General features: G+C 44.6%; 3 protein-coding genes across 3 annotated transcripts in view; 2 read left to right on the top strand and 1 right to left on the bottom strand.

Moving 5' to 3' along the window:
* Positions 1–13557, top strand: part of IFT52 (intraflagellar transport 52) — a 26661-nt gene extending 13104 nt beyond the window's left edge. The window contains exons 6-14 of the mRNA XM_018562615.1: positions 254–325; positions 2414–2540; positions 3010–3096; positions 4795–4863; positions 4964–5118; positions 6306–6393; positions 7346–7454; positions 9393–9538; positions 13415–13557. Coding sequence (XP_018418117.1) covers positions 254–325; positions 2414–2540; positions 3010–3096; positions 4795–4863; positions 4964–5118; positions 6306–6393; positions 7346–7454; positions 9393–9538; positions 13415–13459 — 898 coding nt within the window. The 3' untranslated portion in view covers positions 13460–13557. The remainder of the gene's footprint in view (positions 1–253; positions 326–2413; positions 2541–3009; positions 3097–4794; positions 4864–4963; positions 5119–6305; positions 6394–7345; positions 7455–9392; positions 9539–13414) is intronic.
* Positions 13558–18770: 5213 nt separating this feature from the next.
* LOC108791962 lies at positions 18771–19615 on the bottom strand. Its single transcript, XM_018562603.1, has one exon. The coding sequence runs from the start codon at positions 19611–19613 to the stop codon at positions 18771–18773; it is 843 nt and encodes a 280-aa protein (XP_018418105.1). The 5' UTR covers positions 19614–19615.
* Positions 19616–23311: 3696 nt separating this feature from the next.
* MYBL2 (MYB proto-oncogene like 2) overlaps positions 23312–25217 on the top strand; it is a 28486-nt gene continuing 26580 nt past the window's right edge. Inside the window, exon 1 of the mRNA XM_018562606.1 lies at positions 23312–23409. Coding sequence (XP_018418108.1) covers positions 23390–23409 — 20 coding nt within the window. The 5' untranslated portion in view covers positions 23312–23389. The remainder of the gene's footprint in view (positions 23410–25217) is intronic.

Genomic DNA, 25217 nt, shown 5'->3' with positions numbered 1-25217 from the left:
GTGTATGGGTGTCACCTGTCCAGCTGTGCAGTATTTTTTGAAGGTGAAGCAGTAAATATACCTTGATTTCAGCGGTCCTGTAACGTTAACTCTGTGACAAAGGAGGACTTTGCTTTTTTTACTGAGACTGGAAAACCTGTTATAACATAATTATTATATGATAAATAGTAGTCACAACATCTTTTAAATTTGACATAGAACTGCTGTAGGTTTGATTTGATCCAACTGATGTTTGGTGTCATTCTCTCCGCAGGGAAATAAGCAGAGCGGCTGGGAAGAGTGTTCTTACAGTAATGGATGATGAGAGTGGAGGCAACAATACACAGTGAGTGACGGGCACAGCAGAAGCAGCTTCACCTTGAGTACCAGCTTTTCACTAATGCCCAGCAGTGAGCTTTCTGCACACTTTTCTGTTCTGTTTCTGTCATCAGCTTAGCTTTCTAAGGCTGGCCATATACTGTCAGGCCCCATTCACACCAGATTCGTTGCATTGCGATCCATTTTTCCATAGATACTAACGTATGGGTGTGAATGGGACCAGTGCACACCACTGCGATCTGTTGCATTCCATTGCAGTTCGATGAAAAGTGCTCTCCTTTTTACAGCGTAACGGAACACAAATAAATGCAATCGCAAGAAAATGGAAGTAAAAAAAATACATTAGATGTTTGTCAACTCAGAGAACATGGTAATTGAAATAAAGATTTGCACAAAAAAAACGGAACGTAAGTCAACGGAGGTTGAAATTGCAAGTCAAAGAACCGTCTGTTGACTTGAGATTCCCTTCTGATTTTGGTGTGAGCGGGCCCTTCGAATTTTGGCCTGTTCACAGGAATCGCCCAAAATGTGTGGCCCTGCCGGCTCGGCGAAAGTCATTTACCGAATAAACGTTTGTTGAAGAAGGCGGGCTGAAATGTTTCGTATGCACAGTAATTGCAGCCAATCCGCTTTAGTAGTCACCAGGGTGGATTTTATTTAAATCAGGTCGATTTGAAATCAGTAGTAAAAAGGCTTGATTGAAATCATAATTTTTTAAGAGCAAATGTCATCTCTGTCCCGCAGCGGCTCCTCCTCTGACCCGCTGTTGACTCACCGACAGTCCCATTCACTTTAATGGGACGGCGGGTGATGCGGCAGTGACACAACAAGGTGAGGGACGTGGCAGGCAGCAGGTGAGTGGATGCCCGCTAAGTGCTCTTTAAATGTAAGGACTTATTCTTGCTGGTAGTAAGAATCTTTAATATTATTATTTGCAAACAAAATGAAGGTTTCCTATTTTAGAATAATAAGCTGTCAGGTTAGTAAAACAGCGATATCAGAACCGATTTTAGGTTAATAGGTTAATCACACATAGTTAGAGAACTCACACTTAGAGCCTGGTACAAATGCATTTCTCTTCAAACAATCCTACAGTTTGTAATGTACATAGATTTGTAAAACAATGGGATAAAGGAATATTCCTGAACTTTGTTTCATGATTTCTCTCATGGTTACTTACTGTGAAATTGTGTGAATGCATCAATACAGTGCATTTTATCTCGCAGAGCTTGGATTCATTGAATGCGTTTACCGAAAATGTAAATATTGCCAAATATACAGCTTCATGCTACATAACTAAGCTACATTTCATGCTGAAATAACTAAATTATTAATGTATCCTAAATAGAAAACTATTTTTAGATAGATTTTTACTCCAAAAGCATTTATTAAAATAAATTTGTAAAAAATCATCGATTTTTTTTATTTTTTATTTTTTTTATCCACCCTGGTAGCCACTGTCCATGTATTCTGACAGCGGCAGGTGTTTTTTAAATTTTGTCGTGTGAGCGTATCTTGAATAGGATGCAAATGCAGGTATCATAATGATTTCTACTAGAAAATGTATGTCCATTCATTGAGAACATGTCCATTCATTGAACCTGGTGGTATGAATGCACAATATGGTGCACAGAGTTCAGTAGTGTAGGGAATGGATTGTATAAAACAGCTGTTTTTGGTACGTAGACTGCTGTGACCTTGGTGATGGTCAGTGTAGAAGTGCATGCTGGTGGTGAGGAGGAAGTGTATGCCAAGGCAATGGTGGCCAGTGGGGAAGTGCGCAGTGGTGCAGTGTTAGAGCTTTTGCTGGAACTGTCCTGGACCTTGAACAAATACCATCAACCCAGTTCTGGAAATATACAGGCAGTATTAGGTGAATCACTCTCACATTGCCTGAGCAGATATGCGCTGTTGCCGGTGCTGTATACAAAATGTTTTGTCTTCTGCTTATATGCAGCATTCTTTTTGTTCTTTTTTCCCTTGTTGTCTGACATTTGACCTTTTACCCTTTTTTTCCGCTCTTTAGTTTCTACTCTGTTTTCTTCTCTTGAGTGACTTATTTTTCTTGCCTTCTAATGCACTTTCCTTTCACCAGGGCCCTGACATTTGTGTATCCATATGGCGCTACACTTAACGTCATGAAGCCAGCAGTGGCTGTTCTGTCCACAGGATCAATCTGCTTCCCACTAAACAGGCCCATCATGGCGTTCTACCAGTCAAAGGTAAATAGTAAGAGAACCCTTTGCTGAAGATAACAATGGGCCTCCTTTTGTAAGGGTGGGGTAAATCTGATTGGTGAAGGTGGTCAATATATACTGGATAGTGTACACGCTATTGCAGGGGTAGGCAAACTTGGGACTCCAGCTGTTGTGGAACTACAAGTCCCATTACAAGACTCTGATAGCCACAGGCATGACTTACAGAAGCACATGCATGATGGCCGAAGTTTGACTACCCCTGTCCTAGGAGGTAATAATTAGCCCTTTTGACAGTTGGGAGCACTTGTTATAATAGAAGAGATTGTTGGGGCGATATTTGTGTTGCTTCATGCACTCTGATCATATTTGGGTCCCGTGTCTTTTATCTTCCTCAATGCTGACAGTGGAAATTGCATTCTTGCTCTTAGGTGAAAACTGTTCTTTGGTTGCTGACTCGGAAGGAAGTAACGGTTATTTCTTTCTTTTATTAAAGGAACATGGGGGTAAACTGGCCGTGATGGGATCCTGTCATATGTTCAATGATCAGTATCTGGACAAAGAGGAAAATGGAAAGATTCTGGTACTTTTTCTTATTATTATTAAAACTGTGATAAGAGGCAGATTTCAAGAAAGAATTTCTTATTTTGAAGAACTATAAATTGGTTTCCCCCATCTCCAGGGAAACCAAATAACTAAAGCTGGTCATGCACCATACAGATGTCAAAATTTGCACGGTGGGTGCCGCTGCCGTCACCTTTCGGCCGGCATCCCTCGATTGGCTGATTGAAGAAGTCGGACAAACAGAGCTGGCAGCTAATGAGCTGCCAGCTTTGTTCAGGTAATCTACTGGCGCCCGCCGTCAGAATACAAGGCGAAAAGCGTAAGATTCCTCGATCGACGCTCTTAAGCATTGATGGGGGAATCTGTAATATTTTGTTTGTTCAGCCCGTGGGTCGAATGATGAAAATTTGACAGTGTATGGCCGGTTAAACCTTGCAATGGGGCTTCCCCCACACTTCAGTAGCAAATTGCTTGTTTATACCTAGGGGACCGGAGTAAAGCACTTTTACTTGTCTGATCCCTGCTTCCCCGACGGTCCGCACTCGCCTGTCTCCTTTACGCTCTCGCTGATGGAATATCCCTCGGCATAATTGCATATCATGCAGGTCTATGGAACGTGATGATGTCTGCAGGACTTAGACCGCCAGAGCAAAGAGAGGCTGCGGGGACTGGTCTAGCCAGGGTCAGTGGGGATCAGATAAGTAAATAGAGCTGCGACATCCTTTCAAGAGGCATGGGTACTGTCACTGCGCCTCACCACTACCTCCCAAGAAAGATGGGAACTTGAAATATTGAGATAATGCTCTCCAGCACATTGGAAGGGTGCTTTCTTGTGGGATTTAGAGTGCCCAGCCTTCCCAGGAGGTATCGGTGAGCCACAGTGAAGTCACCCATGCCTCTTGGATGCTGAGAACAAGGTAAGTATTTTTTAAATGAAAGTTTTGATTCATCATGCATTTTTAAGCCATATGTATTTGGAGGGCCTGGCTGTCATTTTTAGAGAAGGTCCATTTAAAGCAAATTTTTTAAATACGTCGCCTCTATAAGCACTCAAGATTGAATAATATAACACTTATTATTGTTAATATTTTTATTATTATTCAGGATTTATATAGCGCCAACAGTTTGTGCAGCGCTTTACAAAATGGAGGTAGACACTACAGTTACAATACAATTTCAATACAGGAGGGTTAGGAGGGCTATAATGGGCTATCAGTGTCTATCGCACACAAAAAGTAGATTTAGGTCTGATTTACTAAGTCTGCCAACGGCTACTAACACAGAAATAGTGTGGTCTACACTTGGGGGGAATGGGCTATTTATAAACAATATAGAGTAATTCCCCTGCGATCCCCTGTGAATGTTCGTTCTGTGAATAGAGACAAAAAGAAATGTTTGAATGTAATGCAATACTGCATTATCACCACTAGATGGAGCGTAGCGCGTAGGATACAAGTATTTCTTTCCTGTGCTCCTCATTTCCATCTAGTGGCCATAATCCAGTATTACATTAAAGCTGAAAAGTGGCCTTATAACAATCATTATAATTTTTTAGAAACTAATGTTCACATAGGCTTAAAAGATGTCCAAATAAAAGGGACACATTAATTTGCTGCTATTAACAGAAGTCTTCATTAAATGTAATAAATAATACTATTTAATAGTTTAGCTCTGCCCATTTTTAATAATCGTATCCCATTTTCTTGTGTTGTGCCAGGATGTTCTCATGCAGTGGCTCACTACTAATGACATCCAGCTAAACCAGATTGATGCTGAAGCCCCTGAGGTAAGTGTAGGGAAACCTTCTATGTTGGTGGAAGGTGAGTGACATAACAGTGCCGTTGTGCAGATCAGATTTCCTATATTGATCTGTTTTATTCGTACAGATCTCAGATTATACCATGCTGCCTGACAGCAACAAGTTATCTCAGCGCTTGCGCGTCTGTCTGCAAGAAGGGGATGAGAATCCTCGGGATTTCACGACACTGTTTGACATGAGCATCTACCAGCTGGACACCGCATCTTTGTCCAAAGTCATCAAGTGAGTCATGTGATGGATTAGCTCTGCGGTTTTTATATGTCATGTTTTACTTATATACATATATATTTGCCATTCAAGCTGAACAGCTAAATACATCAATGAAATCCCTATAGGGGGCTGTTTTACATGCCGATTTGCCATTTTGTTGAGCCAGTCCTGAGATTTACACAGGCTTGCATGGCAGTGACTTCATGTTTCTCTGCTTCAGTCAAAGCAGAACCGGGCACACATTGTATTAGCCCTTGCAGTGGGACTATCCCTGTACTGCAAGGGTTAACTGCTCGTTTTTGTCTAGGTTAAAAAAAAAAAGTTATACTCACCCGAACCTCAGAGCCAGACGGCTGTCACAGCGCTCCCTCCTGCCTTTCTCGCTGCAGTGATGGTATGTCCCTTGGTATCCTCACGTCATATACACAGTGTATAGAAGGTGATGATTCACAGGATCTTAGAACGCTGCAGAGAAGGGAGAGCGAGGCGGAAGGGACCGATCTAAGAGCCGACTGGCTCAGAGGATCAGGTGAGTATAACCTCCTTTTAAAAAAAAAAACCAAGCAGTTAACCCTTCCAGTGCAGGGATAGCCCCACTGCAAGGCTAAATAAAATTTGTGCCTGGAGTTCTTCTTTGGGCAGTATGGCTAGCCCACGTCCATGTCTATGATAGGATAGTAAAGAAGCAGCAGTAGGGTGTGCCAAAGTAGGTGCCAATCGGTGTGCACTTCTACAGGTAACACGCCTGATTGGCACCTAGTCCTGCTGTGCAGGGAATTATAATAGGATGATGTCAAGATAGTGCTAGATACTTACACTATTTGCATTTTGAAATGTAGAAGGGGGAATTTATCAAAACTGGAGCAGACAGAATCTGGAACAGTTGCCCATGGCAACCAATCAGCATCTCTCTTCAGTTTGCTCAGGTTAGATTTGAAAATGAGACCGAGAAGCTGATTGGTTGCAGTGCAAATTAGCTCCAGATTTTGTCTGCTATAGTTCTGATAAATTCCCCTCAGTGTGATTTGATGAATACATAACTGCTTTAAATGGTGTTTTTTCATATCTGCCAGATAAGCTTTAAAGAAATGTACTCTAGTGAGAACTGACATTCTGTGTTGATCAAATATAATTGCATCAACAATTTTGCAGGGAACGCACATAATCTTGTTTTGTATGTTTCTTTCTATGTGTTACAGAGCCTATGAACAACTCAATGTGAAGCATGAGACTCTGCAGCTTATTCAGCCACAGCTTGAGACTCCACTCCCTGCACTGCAGCCTGCAGTAAGTATTCCCCTGACTACTAAAGTGGAATTCTGCCCGAAATGTTTTTTCTGTTTGAGTTGGATTGGGGCAGGGTTCATTCCAGAGTTTTTTGGGTTCACCCCTCCAATTGTGACCCGATCAGGCTTGACTTTTAATGTAAGCTACTAATGTCACACGCTTACATCATTTCTCCGTATCTTCCCATGGAAGCTCTACTAGCTACATGGAAGGTCTATAGCACCTTTGTTGTAGGTGGTCCTCCATAGAAATATTCAGAGAATTCATATAAGCAGTGATATTGGAAGTTTAGTTGGAAAGCCAAGCTCAGTCTGTTTCATCAGGTTGGGGGGCTGCTGGGGACAGCACTGGAGAGGAGGTGAGTATTGCAATCAGAGCTGTTTTTTTTAATCCCAGCTTGGTCACCAAAAACTAAAAATAGGCGTGCGTTGAGTTTCAAGAGCAACTGTTAGCAAGTTGTGGCAATTCTTAAAGTGTAGCTCCAACCTAAACCCATTCTTTTTTTCTAGTTACACAGCGGGAAGGGTTAGAACTTCTATCTCTACGCACTGGGGAAATTTCCCCTCACTTGCTGGCATCACTGGGACAGGAAATGAGGCAAGTCTCCAATGAAGACACAGACAGTTGTAAAAAAAAAAGACAGAGGTTCCAGCCTTACGTCAATGACAAGAAAAGTTTTTGGCCTGAGTTATACATTATGTTGATCATGGACATTACAATCTGATTTGCTGATTATGCAATCCCCTTTTTAAATTTGACTCTAACTAGCCCAAAAAATCCATTCAATTGCCAACCAGTTCGATAGGCCCTTGCGCTAGGTAGTTATTGCCAAATGTACAGTAGATATGCAGCTTGGTTGTAACATATGTGACCAGCATTACTCTTCTTTTCACCATTTTATATTATATGATCGTATATTCTATATTGTTTCTCTCTTCCCTTTGGCAACCAGGTGTTTCCCCCATCATTTCGGGAGCTGCCTCCTCCAGCTTTGGACTTGTTCGACTTAGACGAGAATTTCTCTTCTGAAAAATCCCGTCTAGCGCAAATTACCAACCGATGTGAGTACTGCATACCTTTTTTTTATTCCTCACACATCCACTCTATCGTAAGAAATTTTAGTATTTTTTTGGGGGCGAATGTAGAATTGACATATTTATTTTCCCTTCTGCCTACTATTAAGCATTTAATATGCGTAACAATAAAGGAAATATCCATGTTGGCTAGCTAAGCCACCCATGACAATGCTGGCCACAATATTAAAGGAGAACTAAGTGTTTTTCCCCATAGTTCTCCTTAGGGTAACGGGAGGACACAAACTAGCGTCCTCCCGTTACCCTAAGCTCAGTATACCGCGAGCTACAGCCGGAGCCACCCAGCTGCGTGAGAGGCAGAGCCAGCTGTCAATCTAGACGCAGAGCCAGCTGTACCCTCCCCCGTCCGTTCCGCCAGTCAGCGCTGGCAGATCGGAGCGGGGAGAGGGGAATCCAGCCCCTCCCCTGTCACGGCAGAGAGCCGTGACAGGATCGAGAGGTGAGCGAACCCCGTATGTGTTTGCTCACCTCCCGATCTACTGAGCCGACCTGTGACAGTCTCATTGTACCAGGTCGGCTAGAACTATGAGGTGAGTGGAAATCACTCATCTCATAGTTCTCCTTTAAGGATTGTGGGGGGTGGCTAGGCTTGGCTTTCGACTGGCAAATTTGATCGGTGTTTTACATATACAAGCTACTAAGGATTGAGGAACTGTGTAGACATGTAGGCAACTAGCAGGAAATATGATGCCATCTCATTTGGGCTGACAGTCAAATAATGTTTTTTTAACTGTAATATATAATTTGCAAAATGATTATTTTTTTTATTACTGTATATCCTATAATTACAGTAATAAATAGTGGTACACTGCCATCTACAGGCTGAAGCGTAATGTTTTGTAAATTAACTTCAAACCTGCATGTGTCACCATTTCAAGCTGAACTATTGATCACATGATTGGGAACCACTCTGATTGGCACGCACACACAACATTCCCTGTGAGTAAAACACAACCATTCTGTAGCACTGTGAGGAAGCAGAACCTGTGCATTGAACCTTTTGAGTATCAAGGACAATACCCTCTGTCATGCCAATTGAAGGGTTAATACAAGCACATACCAATAGCAGCCAATAAGATCGATTTATAATTGATCAGCTGGCTGTGCTGTTTTATGTAGCAGTGATCTGTTCAGTGTTGTCAGGCTAGGCTGCTCACTCCAGAGCACCCCCTCCATATCATAGGGTAGAGGTGTTCTGGGGTTCGCAGAGAGAGCTGGGAAAATTGATAACGGGGAGCACAGGAAGTTATCAGCTCACAAGATGTCTGGCAGGACCAGCAGGGGCTTTTTTTTTTCCCCTGCTTATACAAGAGATATAGCAAAAAAAAAAATGTACTTAATTGTTAGGGTTTACATGCACTTTAAACACTCTGCACAGTTCTGTAGAGTATTTGGCACTATATAAATGAATAGATGAAATATATTGGTAGCTTAAAGAAGAACTCTGGGCACAAATTTTATTAACCCTTGTTTTTGGGCTACCCCCGCACTGCAAGGGTTAACTGCTAATTTTTGCCTAGGGTAAAAAAAAAGTCATACTCTCCTGATCTCGGCTCTTAGGTCGGCCCCTGGAACGTCTCTCCCCCTCCGCTGTAGCAGTCTACAGTCCTGTGAATCATCACGTCCAATACAATGTATAGGATGTGAGGATGCGGAAGGACATACCATCACTGCAGCGGAGACAGGCTGGAGGGAGCCTGTTCTACTCGTTGCTGCCTCCAAGGATCGGGCGAGTATAACCCTTTTTTTTTTTTTTTTTACTCTAGGCAAAAATGAGCTCTTAACCCTTGCAGTGCGGGGGTAGCCCTACTGCAAGGGTTAATAAAACTTGTGGCCCTAGTACTTCAACAGCTGATCACAGTTCATTTACCTGTAATTTATTTTTAAATGTTTCCCTTCATGCAGGCACAGACGACGACCTTGAGTTTTATGTGCGGAAGTGTGGCGATATCTTGGGCGTAACTGGAAACCTACCAAAGGAGAAACAAGATGCCAAACACATTCTGGAACACATTTTCTTCCAGGTTGTCGAATTCAAGAAACTTAATCAGGTAAAAAAAAAACACATAGCCATATTGGGAAATAGCACCTACGGCAGCATTCGCAAATTATTAAAGTCCAAGTGCAAGAAAAAAATCAACTGCCCTGCAGTAGTTAAATAATGGAAGTCCCCCGCAGACTCTTACAGGGTTATTCACAAAAGGGTGAAGAGTTTGGAGAAGGCTGGAGAAGTGAACAATATAGCTGAACTGGAAAGTGAGCTGAATTGGAGAATTTCTCCAAATCGGCTATATTGTCCTAGATCAGGGGTCTCAAACCTCTGGCCCTCCAGCTGTGGTGGAACTACAAATCCCATGAGGCATTGCAAGATTCTCACAGCCACAGACATGACTCCTGAAAAGAGATGCATCATGGGATTTGTAGTTTCACCACAGCTGGAGGGCTGGAGATTTGAGACCCCTGTCCTAGATTGTTTCCCTTCTCCTGCCTTCTCCAAACTCTTCACCCTTTAGTGAATAACCCTGTTAGTATTCTGGTACCGTTCGTCTTCTGATTCAACCCATTTCTGTGAGTCAAGGGCCTGACCCCCACCCTGGACTCACAGGATAATGCTGCAAAGAGGGGTGCCGTGTCATGTGGTGCCACTCTGTGCAGCATTTAGGATCTGACCACTGCCCATGGAAGTAGGTGAAGAGGACCTGTGACATGGCTGGATATGACTGGTATTTGAAAATTACTATGGCTGGACCAAAGACACCTAGAGAGCAGGTAAGTATACAGAATGACAATTAACTAGGGATGTATTTTATAAAGTGTTTAAAGAACTCTGGGGAACAAAATGATTAGCCCTTCCAGTGGGGGGACTCCTGCACTGTAAGGGTTAACTACTTGTTTTCATCTAGGGACTAAAATAAAAAGTTATACTCACTCGAACCTTGGAGACGGCCGGCTGTTAAAATGCTCCCTCCAGCTTTTCTCCTCCTACAATGCAGCAATGGTCTCTGGGCCCCCCCACGTCCAATATACAGTGCATAGAACATGTTGACTCGAGGAGCCTTAGACGCTGCAGCGGAGGGAGAGCGAGGCTGGACGGACTGGTCTAAAGGTGTCCATACACCTTATGAATATCCGATTTTCGTATGCGATTGCGTTTTGGTCCGATATTCGTAAGGTTGATGGGCAGTGTACAACAGCAAATACTGTAGAACCGATCGACTTTTGACTAACCAGCAGGTTAGAAAACTTCAGTAGATCGTACGATTTTCGCAAAGTTGATGGCGTTTCCGTACGTCAAAATACGTGCGATCTACACTGCACATGCGCAGAAGAACATACGTGCGGTCAATTACCGCAATTAGTCCAGATGCTTTCTTCTAATTACCGCTGATCCAACCTTGCGATAATCGTAAAACGTACAACGGTTCGATCATCGGATGAAAAGCGTTGTCCGATCGCAGGGTGTATGGGCAGCTTAAGAGATCTAGGATCGGGTGAGTATAACTTTTTTTTTATTTTAGTCACTAGACAAAAACAAGCAGTTAACCCTTGCAGTGCAGGGGTAGCCCCACTGCAAAGGGTAATTATTATTACATTGTATTTATATAGCGCCAACAGTTTGCGCAGCGCTTTACAATGCAAGGAAGACATTACACAATACAATTCAAGACAAAATGGTAAGGAGGGCCCTGCCCGTGAGGGCTTACAATCTAAAAGGGATACATGAGGAGTGAGCTGTGTGGGGGATGAAATATTTGAGAACGTGATGGTTGAGCAGTTAGGTCGAGGTGGGATAGGCTTCCCTGAAGAGATGAGTCTTTAGGGAACACCTAAAGGCAGTCAAGTTGGGAGACAGATGGACAGTTTGGGTAAAGAGTTCCAGAGGAGGGGAGAGACTCTACAGCAGTCCTGGAGGTGAGCATGGGAGGAGTTGACAAGGGAGCTGGAAAGCAGGAGTTCTTGGGAAGTAATACAAATTTTGCCTGGAGTTCTGCTTTAATACATGAGCTTTATTTCAGCAGACACTTGTACGTTTCATAAAACAATACCATAATCATTGTCATTTTTACATGGTTATGATCGATTTTAATCAGCCAAAGAATTTAAATTTAAAGGGGCCTGTTTATAAAAGTTCACACAACAATCACACAGCTTTCTTTCTTTAGAATCTGATAAGAAAAATGTGTGAAAAGTTGGGTAAATCTTGGCTGATTTTTTTTTTTTAATATGCCCTAAAGTGTATGTCTGCCCCAAACTTCTCTTTTTTTAGTTTTTGGTAGTGTGGGCAAGGATTAGAACCCACATTTGACAGCATTCAGGACTTTCGTTATGGAGATTTCCCCTTATTGTGATAATGGTTTCACCAGACAGGAAGTGATGGAAAATCTAATACATCAACTCAGACAAAATATTTGACAAAAGTTTGGTGTACTTGTTGGAGAATTTCTCTCGCTTCCTGTCTGCCAGCATCACAGGAAGTAAGGGGAAATTTGCATGAAGGGGAGCACTACAGGCCCAGCAGGGGTTCTAACTCTCCACCACTTTAGCCAAAGCTTAAGGCTGGGTTCACACCCAGGCGTATCGAATATGCGCGTTTTGTGATGTGCGTTTTTACCGTGATTCGCGGTGGGAAAAAACGCGCGACAAAGCGCGTTTCCGAGGGCTACTTGGCTGTATCCCAATGGAAACACGCGGCAAAAACGCCCCAAAGAAGCACATGTACTTCTTTGGGCGTAGGGCGTTTTGTAGGGCGTTCATACGGCCTGTAATACGCCCAGGTGTGAACCATACCCATAGGAAATAATGGGATTTAGGTGTTTGAGCGTTTTGCAGAGCGTTCGAACGCGCTACAAAATGCCCAGGTGTGAACCAGGCCTAAAAAAAAGGCTGGACGTGCACATGGTCAAGAAGGAGTACGGTGGTCCCGTTCTTCCTCGCCAGAGACCGGTGCCATCCAGTGGCGTCAAAAGAGGGCCTCATCTGGGGTGATACCATTGGAGATGCGACACCAAAATGACTGGATCATTTTAGTGTCATCCCCTCTAAAAAGTTGGGCACTCGGTCGTGGACCGAGAGCCCGACAGTGTCAGGAGAGAGGAGTGGAACCGGCGGCATATCTCATCCCACCGGGTGAACGTCCCCTCCTCTCTCTGCTGGCGTCCATCACTAAGATGGCGACCGGCAGGCATCAATTTATATGTATATGTATATGTGTGTGTATGTGTATATATATATATATATATATATTTTGCTGAATACTGCACAAGTTGTTGTTTTGTGTAATAAATTTAAATGTTTCAGAAATGAAATCATTTTTGGGTCACGCCTTAATGACCAAGGAAACATGTGGGTCCGGGTCCCGAGGTTACACGGGTTGAGAACCACTGAATTAGATGACTGCGCATGCGCGGTGATGTCATGTGCATGCTCCTTGTGACATCACTGCGGGGTGACACCCGGCCTCGGGAAGCCCCTGGTGCCATCTTTGTGTGGTCAGCATCTGTATCTCTGTGCAGACAAAAGAAATGCACCAGCAGTCATCTTTGACAGCTGTTTGCAAACAAAGTCATGTGATCACCATATCATAGCTGACATAAAGATCATATGATTGGGATCCATGCTGATTGGTTCCCTGACTGTCATTGTAGACTTGGAGCTGTCATTGTAGACTTGGAGCTGTCATTGTAGACTTGGAGCTGTCATTGTAGACTTGGAGCTGTCAGTGACAACAAAGACCATGCATCGCTGCACACTCTTGGCTGTGAAATGGAATGTAGATGAACTCTTCCCCTGGGCAGGACAAAGTACGAGGGAGCTTTAATCTACAGATTGTATACAGGGAGGGGGATAAACAGTACAGATCAGACATCAATAATTGCAATACAGTTATGAACTGACCAATCTTGTATTTTAATATTTCTCTTTCTTAGGAACATGACATGGACACTAGTGAAACTGGCTTCCAGAGCAGCTGAGGCCCACCATGTAACTCATCTGACCATGCTCCAAATGAAGAGTCATTTACATATTTATTTTTTTATTTCCTATTGATTGACTGTAAATATTTTTGTAATAGAAAGGAATATTACTGCGTTAAAAAATTAAACTGTTTTCTGCATGGATGGGGATCTTCGTCAGGAGGGAGGTAAAAAAGGGCACGGTCAGCGAGCGGCTGAGACGCTGTAGTGTACTGTTTGTATTTGTTCTGCTAGTCCGAGGGAAGCTGGCAAGGTGCCGCCACTCTGTGATTACATGTCATAGTGTATTAGTGTTAGACTGAGACTCCTAGTTCTTTAATATTGTGCCAGGAATAGAAGTAGAATTCTTCAGGCACACAATGTTCTCATGCAAATTATGCATCCGGTAGCACCCTGACCTTTTCTGTGCTGGGCAGCTTTGTGTGAGTGGTTGGCGCGTCAGCTGACACCAGCATAAATTAGGTTTGATCAGGCAAAGATCTGTCTTGACTAATATTTCATGCTTTGGGGGAGAAAAAAGAGCAGTTTTAATTTACTAATGCAAAATGTATGGCTCAAAATGGTTTGCAGAGAAGTCTATAAAAAGAAAAACTCATAGGGTGGACAGAATAATAGAAACGCTAAGGGCCATTCACACTAGTGTAATGTGGTAACATGTTACTGCAATGTTGCAGTGCATTGTTCCTTTAATGGACCATAACCCACATGGGGTGTGTGGCTGTATTTAAAAAATGGTGCATGTCTGATTTTATGTGAATTGGTGGCCCAACCAAAATTAATGTGATGCCTGTCTTAAAGGAAAACTGTACCTTTTTTAAGGCCTGTCCCCCAACCTCCTAAGTACAGCCCACCTGATCCAATACTTACAGCGATCTCCACTTTGCAACCCTGCCCAGAACCACGCACAGCTTTTTCTTCCGGAAGCACTAGGTCACCTTTTAACCTGCATGCTATAGCTCTATTCTTTCCTCTGGGCAGAGCCGTATTCTATAAAACTGCTGGAGGCCGTCATGAGTATGACTTCCTTTAGGAACATGCCGCTTTCAGAAACAGTGTGTGGGTTCCGCGTAGGGATACATGGTGAAGGTGCCTGAAACTGGGACAGAAGTATTGGGACTAAGTGGAGGCATCCATTAAATAGGACTTTTCACCATTTTTTTTGTGTGCAGTTTCTCGCTCCTCCCTCCTAATCAGTTACTGCTTGTTTCACACATGTATGTGCTACTTCCAAGAATATCTACATCACACATCCTACACAGGCTTTAGGACCGTTTATACTCTTGGTTCTTAACTGGTGGGTCGCGACCCCGTGTTCAGTGGGTCGCCGCATGCCTTCCACTTTTCTAAGTGAGAGGCTCCTCAGCCTCCCCCTAGCGCATCAATGTCAGTTCTCACACTGAGCAGCCATTCAAAATATGCCGCCCGGCCCCGAGTGTCAGCGAGGGAGCTCCATCCACACATGCATTGCTTATAGCTCCCTCGCATGTCCTATAGAGGTGCCTGGACCAGAGTTACATCACATTCATGCCCCCATCACCTCTACAGGCACGCTTGGGAGCTGTACAAGCAATGCACATATGGATGGAGCTCCATCACAGCACCCCACACTGCCGTGCAAACCATTGCAGTGTCTTGGGTCGTGACTTATTGACCAAGGACAAAGGTGGGTCCTAAGGTTACACAGGTTGAGAACCACTGGTTTACGGGCCCAGCTGTGAGTTGGTGGTGAACAAACGCTGCAGAAATTTAGGGTTTCAGGAAAATAGTGCTGGACTCATTGTACTAGTATATTTTTTACATTCTACTGGGACAATACTTTGTTAATAAATAGGCATGTAGGTCTGCTTTAAAGTGACATTAAAGCCTAGATCCCCCCCCCCACTCTGCCTGCATTAACTTACCCTGTGTCTCCTCCCAGCTGAAAATCTTCAGACAGGAGTGCCCGGCAGGGACAAGTTTTAAACCTTTTGTAACTTTTTTTTTCAATGTTTTTGCATATATCCCCTGCTTGCTGGCAGTAGATAGACAAAAACACACAAGGGTTTAATATCACTTTAAGCTTCTACAAACATATGAATATCTTTTTTTTTTTATATATTACTGCAATGCATTAATGTGAACAGGCCCTATAGGCATATTTAAATTTACGCTTTTCAGTAGAACACCAGGCAAACCCCCCAGCTAAAGTACTTTGTGTAAACACTGAACAGCTTCTGATAACATAACATAGAACATTCAGTCCTAGTGGAAGAAACTGCCGAGGAAAGTAGCAAGCAGATTGCATGAGCAAGAAATTACATCTCTGTGGTCCGTCTGTACAGAATACACATCACTTTATTCTTGCCTGGAATTCAAGGATGTAACCCCTAGACATTCTGCAGTTCTAAAACATTAATTGGCTGCAGGATGACACAAGTATAATTGGTTGCTTAAAATGTGGGCACATTTCACGAGGAGTGAACATTACTCCATTCAGCAAAGAAAGCAACACAATCAGAGCACGTAAAGATATAACCAAAACAGATTTTCTATTTTCTTGGTATGGCTTGGTAGGGAACATCTTCTCAGACCTTTAATCTAAAAGACAAAAAAAAAAAACACTTAAACAAGCTCATGCAATTGGGTGGAGAGTCTGAACGCCACCAAAAGTACTACAGCCTCCAGTAGAACCTTTACTGTAGGACACTCCCGAAGTTCCAGATGCTTGGTCCTCCCTGTCTTTCCTAAGTTGCTGTGTCTTGTAGCGATGTACGGGCCAGCAGAGATTAAACTGCAGCATGCAGTTGAAGAAAACCAACAATTCTGTCAGAGGCTGTAGCACTTGAAACCAGTCAACCTCGGACTTGCCACCCAACACAGATATGTCTTCTATTGCAGGAGCCATTTTTGGCTTTAAGCTGGCCATGCACCATGAATTTCGGCTGGTTCTTTATGAACCAGACGAAACTCTTAGTGGGTGCCACTTTCGGCCATCTTCCCTCGATCCGATCGAAGGAGCCGGTTGGAAATTCTTCCAACGAAACAGAGCTGGCATCCAATGAGCTGTTCAGGTATTCTGAAAGCGGTCATCAGAGTACAATGCAAACAGGGAGATGCCTTGATCTATTGCTTTTGAGCGTTGGCTGAATGTTATATTTTCTTCATTCAGCCTGCAGGTTGAAGAAAATAGTGTATGGGCAGCTTAAGTTGTTTGAAACTGGCCATACACCTTAGTGATGATTGCCTTTAGGATTTTTCCAGCAACCAAAACCATCTATATCATATCCAGTTAGGCCCTTCTACTACATAGTTTGTTGGTTGATTTAAAGGAATTTGCAGGAAGACTTAAGCTGGCAGGATTTGGAGAGTTTGGTCTGGACAGCTGTCAAATGAAATAAAGTTCATGCAAGAGGTAGACCTCTGATGACTTGCACACATTGTTATGAATGGAGCGGCTCTCTGGAAATGTGATAACAGGTGGTTGAATCATATGAAAATAAAAGCTTAATCTGACTGATGCCAACTTTCTGTGGTGCTTACAACCTAAACCAGATCACTGCAAGGGGCTGACAGGGTTGCAGTATAGTCATTACTTCTGCTCTACAGTCCATTTCATACTGGCATTTCCTTTAATTGTAAAGAAAAACAAGGTGTGAAGGACATCCTGCTCCACAAAGCATTTATATGATGTGAGCAGCTTTCTTGAAGATGTAAAAGTGTAGCTGGGGATTTTTTTTTTTTAAAACACTTACTTATAAACACCTAAAAAAAGTACCTTCATGCTGCATCTGATCTTGTATAGTGCCCCTTCTGTGCAAGTCCTAGTCTGCAGAGTCTAACCCTACCATCTCTTGCCTTGTGTATTGTACACATTGATGGAGAGATAGTAAGGCACATGTGGTGGTGGCAGGATCACAGCTAGCAGACTTGGAAGCCTGTGATAACTTGCACTTGGGGTTTACTAGGAGAGAAGGATTACTCTATAGGAAGATGCAGGAACCTGGTAGGTGTCCACTACTCATTGCAAGGACTTGACAGAAACCTGTGTTTAAGGTGAAATTAAGGTTGCTATTGCTGACTTGCTTCTGAAAATTTGCTTTCTACACCACAGCCACAAAGCAACAGCATAAAAAAGGGCAAACAACTACCTGCCAGATTTTATAGTACATTGCTTGTGTTATAAGGCTGAAGCTGAGCTCTAGGCGAAACTGCCAGATACACAGATCAAATGCATACAAGAATTTTCTTATGTGCCAAAAGATTTGGGTTTCTTCATTCAGTTCTATGATTTACATAGACCTGCCGCACAGCACAGCCAGTTGGATAACACCACTTATATTCAAAAGAATACAGTGGTGTCCTATCCACCTGACTAGACTATGAAAGAACAGTAGCAGACTCACTGATTATCCCATATCTGCTCACTCCTCCTATCAGCATGGCATCTTGTCAACATATCTGCATGCAACACAACACACCAGTTTGGGTCCCAGTCAGATGACGCCTGTATAAAATGCCAATGTGTACTCCTTAGGGTTGCCACCTGTCCAGGATTCACCCGGACAGTTCGGGTTTTGAATGCTGTGTTTGGGTTTCATGGCAGCAGAAACCCGGACACAAGATGTCAGGCAGACAGGGACAACCAAAATTAAGATAGGGGCTACTGGCCCCCCACTAAAAATAGTCTCTACTATGATAATATAGAAAATGAACTGCGCCAATAAGCAAGCTAACAGCTACAAGGCACTGGAATGTACACCCACTGTGAGTGTGTGTACGTGAAAAATTAATAACTAAATGTGCCGAGCTAAGTCGGCACATTTAGTTATTCAGTCTCTACTGTGATATTTACATATGAATGGGCGGCACTTTTTTACATATCAACAATCCACGACTTATTCTCCCACAAAAATGGCCATGCGTCGCTGGAGTGCTCGGGTTTCGCTTGAAGAAAAGGTGGCAACCCTAGTACTCCTGCTCCCTTTAGGATTGGCAGACAAGGCGGTTAGATTGCTGGCAGTCCTAGCAATGGGATGTGTTTTGTAGTCTTGACAAGTAGAAACAGCAAATAAATTTGAACAGACGTTAACACAACCACAAGAGATGTTGCTTGGTTAATTTACACTTTATTAACTTACACTATTATTCAAACACTACGATAAAAAGCCTATACAATACACCAATATGCCTACAATAAAGGCACATATCAGATATCCTCTTCCTTAATCAGACTGCAATTCAGCAAGTGAGCCAAATGCCTGCATGTTGTCCTTTTCTAAACAGAATCACCACATGCGTTTTCCCCAGAAAGCAGTGCTGGTTAGGTCACTTAAGTGGCTTGTGGTCCAGCTGTAACCTCAAGCTGCCACTCTACAAGCTTGTCTGGAGACCCTGTAGCCAGCTGAAAACATACTTGGGGTGGAAGGCTGGTAACTGGGATTTCTGAAGCACTCAACTGACGCCGATAACGGAAAGGCTGAAGGTAAGAGCGCCCTATGTCCTTGTGTTTGACACCTACCCACTGGGCAAGAGGAGCAGCAGATAACTGGGCAGGTACCAGTGGTTCACCCTCACTGGAGATGTTTGGAAACCTCAAGTCAGAGATGGAGACTTCCAGCGAAGGGGTATTTTCTTCTAATGCCGAATTTATTTCAGAGATCTCCCACACTGGTGGGGCAGGTTTTTGCAGTACAGAAGCATTGACCACTACTTCTGAATCTTGCAGTTTGGGTATGGTAATATCAACCACAAGTGGATCAGAGGTCTCCATGCCTTCCTTCTTATAAGGTGTGGACACTTTGCTACCATAGAAGATCCCCACGATGGAGTTGTTAAATTGGTTGAGAGATTCTGAAACCAAGGACTGTTCAAGAAATTGACCATCAGGATTTAGTGGAGACCGGCAGTCAGATGAGCCAACATCTTCTACACTACCCAACCATAATTTTCCTCCACCTCTTGTCATGGGTGTACTTTCTGATACGGTCACAAACAGTGGGGACACACCAGACTTGGGAGGCGCTCTGCTGTCCCACTGCTCCGGCTGTGATGAAAAGGGAGAAGAGTTTCCATGAACTGCAGCTACAAATCCCATGTCCATAATTTCAGTCAACGTGGGGTTAGAGTTGGACATCAAGAAGCTTGCCCCACTTGTATCCCAGCCAGAGGACATCGTGTGTAGCTGGGTTTGCAGATAACTATGATAGAAAAGGCAAAGGAAGACCAGTTAAGATCTGAGGGCACTTTATGTAACCTAATCCTAACAGCAAAGATCAGAATACATGGCATAAGATTCCTCAGAAATACAATAAAACAAGGCAAACCCAGATGTCCTTATCTGAGTATTTGTGCCAAGCAGGTATGCATTACAGCCAGACAACTAGCATTTGTAGAATGCATTTAGCAGTCCCAGCAGCTGCAAACACAGGCTGAGGTGAAAATATTCCTTTTGTTCCATTCTGAAAGTTCTCTTCTCTAAAAACGTTGAATGTGTTAGACCAGCTTTTTGGTATAAGCCAGAGGTCCCCAAACTGGTCTGTGCCAGATGCAGCCCTTTGCTTGTCTTTACCCTTGCTTTTGACCCTGGGGGTGCTTCACCTCCTCCCACTGACACCAATGACGGGTCCAGTGGCGGGGGCATTCCCCCCCCCCCCCCCACTGGCACCAATGCTGGGGCATTACGCCTCCTCCCGCTACAGGCATCAATGCTGGAATATTACTGCCCCCCACCAATGATAGGGTGCCATGCTATGCCTCCTCCCACTGACACCAATAATGGGGCATTACTCCCCCTTCCATCACTGACACCAATGAAGGGGGTACGCTGCAACCTCCACCCATTGCAGGCACCAATGGACGGGGCATTACTCCCCCCTCCATCACTGACACCAATGAAGGGGTACGCTGCAACCCCCACCCACTGCAGGCACCAATGGATGGGGCACTACTCCCCCACCCACTGCAGGCACCAATGGATGGGGCACTACTCCCCCACCCACTGCAGGCACCAATGGATGGGGCATTACTCCCCCACCCACTGCAGGCACCAATGGATGGGGCATTACTCCCCCACCCACTGCAGGCATCAAGTTATTTCACTACCACTGCTCACCAATCCTAGGGCGTTGTTTACTCCCACTTATGCCCAGGCATTTTCTACTACCACTGGCCACAGTCTGGCCCCCCCTCTGAGGTCTAAAGGGCAGTGAACTGACCCTTTGTTTTAAAAAGTTCAAGGACCCCTGGTATAAACAATTGCTTCAGTGCAGCTATATCATGTAATCCAGCCTCTGATAAGTTTATCTTCACCCAACATTGCACAGTATATCAGAAAAGACTAATGTTTAAAAGGGAAACACAATGGTGGCACTTTATCAACACTAGAGCAGACAAAATCTGGAGCTGTTATCCTTGGCAACCAATCAGCATCACTCTTCAGTTCAGTTAAGGTTTGAAAATGAAAGAGAAGCTGATTGGTTGCCATGCACGGCTGCTCCAGATTTTGTCTGTGCCAGTTTTGATAAATTACTCTCAATTCATATTATTCAAGTTGCAGCAACACATGAGCAATCTCATTGCATTACATTACAGTATTGGGGACAGTGAAACAGGAGTTTTGGCTAATTGCATTTTAAACATGGGGGGGGGGATTTATCAAAGCAATTGGGACAGTTTTAGACTCTTAGATCTTTTTATGTGCAAATCTGTCTTAACATGTGCTCCTGTTTGCACCTGAGCTTCCACTATTTTTTCAACTGCATGCTTTTTGCACCCGTTTTCAGCTGCACTTGTTCTGGGGTTCTATGAAACTGGAGCATCACCTAACAATCACAACTTAAGTCCCCATGACCACTTCAAGAAGCAACAGCTCAGCTTTTTGTCCCGAGTTACAAGTCTTCTTTCTTGGAGTCTATTAAACCTCATTTATGAACAACATTACACTAGCATCATAAATCTGGTGCAAAATATGTTCCATGCAAGTTCAAACACTTGCAATTGCTATGATAAATTCCCCTCATTGTCTTATGCAATTACCCCAAGTTCATAAGAAGTAAAGTGTTAGCACATACACCCCAAGCAAACACTACTGCTGACAGCACTAGAAGTAGACACTCAGGTTCAGCACATTAAACTACACTACCTGCCCCTTCCACCCCAGCATTTGTCCATTGCCCATTACCTGCAGTCTCTTACCTTACTACTGATCTCAAGGAGAAAATAAAAGCTATTACTGCTCTCTCACACCCTCAATTTATAAAGTATGTGTGCAATTAATCAATCAATCAGAGTCAGCTGCTCGCTTGCATTCGGTAGCTCAGGGGTAGGCAACCTCAGCATGCCAGCTGCTGTAGAACTACAAGTCCCATGAGGCATTGCAGGACTTAGAGCCACAGGCATGACTGCCAAAGCAGAGGTGTGATGGGAGTTGTGGTTTTACCACAGCTAGTGTGCCGAGTTTGCCTAGCCCATAGAAGGTCATGCCATTTAGGTCAATCATGGCTTCCTCTAGCAATGGTGTTTTCAGGTCTAATTCATACAGGTTACACCTTGCAAATGTAGTCTTTAGAGTAACATTCTTAAAGCCCTTAAATTGAGCTTGTTATAAAAGAAATATGGAGGCTGCTACTGTCAAGCTCTCTTTCTTAGGCCTCATTTACATGGGGCTTTTATTTCCATCTCTAAGTCCATACTGCAGGCAACCTGTACAAATCAATGACAGGCTGACAGGAGCCCCCTGTGTGTATCTGCACATCCAGCGGGCTACCTGTGGTCAGGGACAGATGAGCGGGCCTGGACGCAATCTGTGCGTGTCCCTAGCCACAGGTAACTGCTGGATGTGCAGACACAGACAGGCAATGGGGGCTCCTGTCAGCCTGTCATTACTTTGTACAGCCCTGTGATTCTTGCCGCAAAATCCGCTGATGTGCAGGCACCAATGGATGGGGCATTACTCTCCCACCCACTGCAGGCACCAATGGATGGGGTATTACTCCTCCACCAAATGCAGACATCAAGTAATTTCACTACCACTGCTTTTAAAAAAACGTTATTTTGAGCCCAATAGGAAATGCCTGGAAACGCACGTTCCAAGCATTTTTGTGCATTTTGTTGCACAAAGTTTTCCATTGAAGTCTAGGGGATCATAAAGCGCTGTAATCTACCAAAAAGTAGCTCATGTACTTTTTCCAGCGACGGGCGTTTTTCTACTTGTGACAAAACACTCAGGTGTGAACAGGGACCATAGCTATCAATGGGATTCCTTGATTTGAGCGTGTTGATGAGCCAAAGACAAGTGAATGGGATTTCTTGTCACGCTTTGAGCGACAAAATGCCTAGGTGTGAACGGGGACTAAATGCGGCCGTTTAAATCAATGGGCTTCCGATTTGCATTGGGGTGCAATGAGAATGAACGCGCTACAACAATGCGTCAATGCATGTAATGTGTGTTGAGGTAATGCAAACGTTGGTGTGAACAGGCCTTATACAAATATGGAGTGACTGACAAACTTAACCTTTATTATTTATTGAGTCCCTAATATGACATAAACGTACATATGAGGGGTCCTGACATCCCTTATGCTCATTGACTCAGTGAGTGGTGCAGCAATGACAAGGATGACACTCCAGGGCAGGCGCCATAATAATGTCATCAACTGAACAAAACAACATTCCCTCGAAATGAATGGAAGCGATTCTCCGGCGCCCCCTGCCGGCCAGAGCCAGGCCGCGGCCGTTCCACTCATTGGATAATTCAGCACTGATTGGGTGGCGGTACGTGCTGTCGGCTCAGTCCCCTTCCTCTCCGCCAACTCAGTAGCGGGGATTGTTGTGCCTATGACGTCACGACGTGTCCCCCCTACCCCGGAAAAGGCGGGACTAGGCTGCGCGCGCAGCGGGCGGGAGATAGGAAAAAACAATAACGCCCGAAACTGCCGCCCGGCGGTCGAAATGTCTCGGAGGGGACGCAGGTGAGATGGCGGCCTCAGGCGCATGCCCGGGAGGGTATTTTACAGCGTGCCGGTGCTGCGAGTTTACTTATACTTGGGGGTGGAGGCGCTGGCACAGGTCGGGGACCCTGAGTAACCCCAATATCATCTGTCCCGGGCACTGCAGGTGTACACCCGGACGGCGCCCTAATCCCGCCTGTCTGCACTGGCCTTGTGTGACCTCCCGCCAGAGCGGCTTCCCGGCGTCCTGTTATTTACCACGAACCCCCTCCCCCCTTCATATCACCGTGTGTCCTAAACCTGTGTCCTCTCCCTCCATTGCCTGACCCCAGCCATATGTCATGTGTCCTCCATTCCTGTCTGACCTCCCATCCATGTCTATACCACTCCATATCACTGTCCCACAATCCTCCACTGCATGAACCCAGCCATGAATACTCCATTCTGGCCTGACCTCCCTCCCATGTCTTATATCCCTCCATATCAGTGTGTCCTCTCCCACCACTGCCTGACCCCAGCTATGTGTCCTCCCATGTCCTATACTCCATATCCCTGTGTGTTCTCACACCACTCTCCACTGCCTGACTCCAGCCATGTGTCATGTCTCCATATCGCTGTGTTCTCCTATCGCCCACCATCCTGTACCTGACACCTGCCTGCCCCCAGCCATGTGTCCTCCATTCCTGCCTGACCTCATCTTACTGCCTCACCTCATCTTACTGCCTCCATATCACTGTCCTCTCCCTCCACTGCCTGACCCCATAATACCACCTCCATATCACTGTGTCCTCTCCCTCCACTGCCTGACCCCAGCCATATGTCATGTCTGCTCCATTCCTACCTGACCTCCCATCCATGTCCTATACCCTCCATATCACCGTGTCCTCAACCTCCACTGCCTGACCCCAGCCATGTGTCGTGTCTACTCCATTCCTGCCTGATCATGATCCATGTCCTATTCCCCTCCATATCACTATGTCCTCTCCCTTCCACTGCCTGATCACAGCCATGTGTCATGTCTGCTCCATTCCTGCCTGACCTCACGTTATATCCTATACCCTCCATATCACTGTGTCTTCTCCCACCACTGTCTGACCGCAGCCATATGTCATGTCTACTCCATTCCTGTCTGACCTCACGTTATATCCTATACCCTCCATATCACTGTGTCTTCTCCCAACACTGTCTGACCGCAGCCATATGTCATGTCTACTCCATCCCTGCCTGACCATGATCCATGTCCTATTCCCCTCCATATCACTGTCCTCTACCTCCACTGCCTGACCCCAGCCATGTGTCATGTCTCCATATCACCGTATGTTCTCCTATAACCCAACACCTGCCTGTCTCCATCCATGTGTCCTCCATTCCTGCCTGATCTATAACTTGACTACACTTTATATCACTGTGTGTCTTAAACCTGTGTCCTGTCCCACAATCCTCCACTGCATGACCCCAGCCATTCCTGCATCACCTCACATTATATCCTATCCCCCCTCCATATCACTGTGTACTCTCCTAAAACCTTCCTGCACCCAACACTGCCATGTGTCCGCCCTGACTGCTCCGTTCCTGTCTGACCTCACTTTTATATCCTATACCCCCTCCATATCAAAGTGTTCTCTCTCACCATCCTGTACCCTCCACTGCCTGACTCCAGACGTGACATGTCTCCTCCATTCCTGACTGGCTTTACATGTGTATTATCCTGTGCCCACCACTGTCTTGTCTTCTGCCATGTCTCCTCCATTGCTGCCGGACCTCACATAATTCATGTACACCTCCCTCCATATTACTGTGTGACCTCATATCTATTCTCTTCTTCTCCC

The sequence above is a fragment of the Nanorana parkeri genome, unplaced genomic scaffold (assembly GCF_000935625.1).
Source record: "Nanorana parkeri isolate BGI_ZX_2015 unplaced genomic scaffold, ASM93562v1 scaffold587, whole genome shotgun sequence".
Taxonomy (NCBI): domain Eukaryota; kingdom Metazoa; phylum Chordata; class Amphibia; order Anura; family Dicroglossidae; genus Nanorana; species Nanorana parkeri.
Note: the sequence above shows the minus strand (reverse complement) of the source record. Positions and strands in the feature narration are given on the sequence as shown.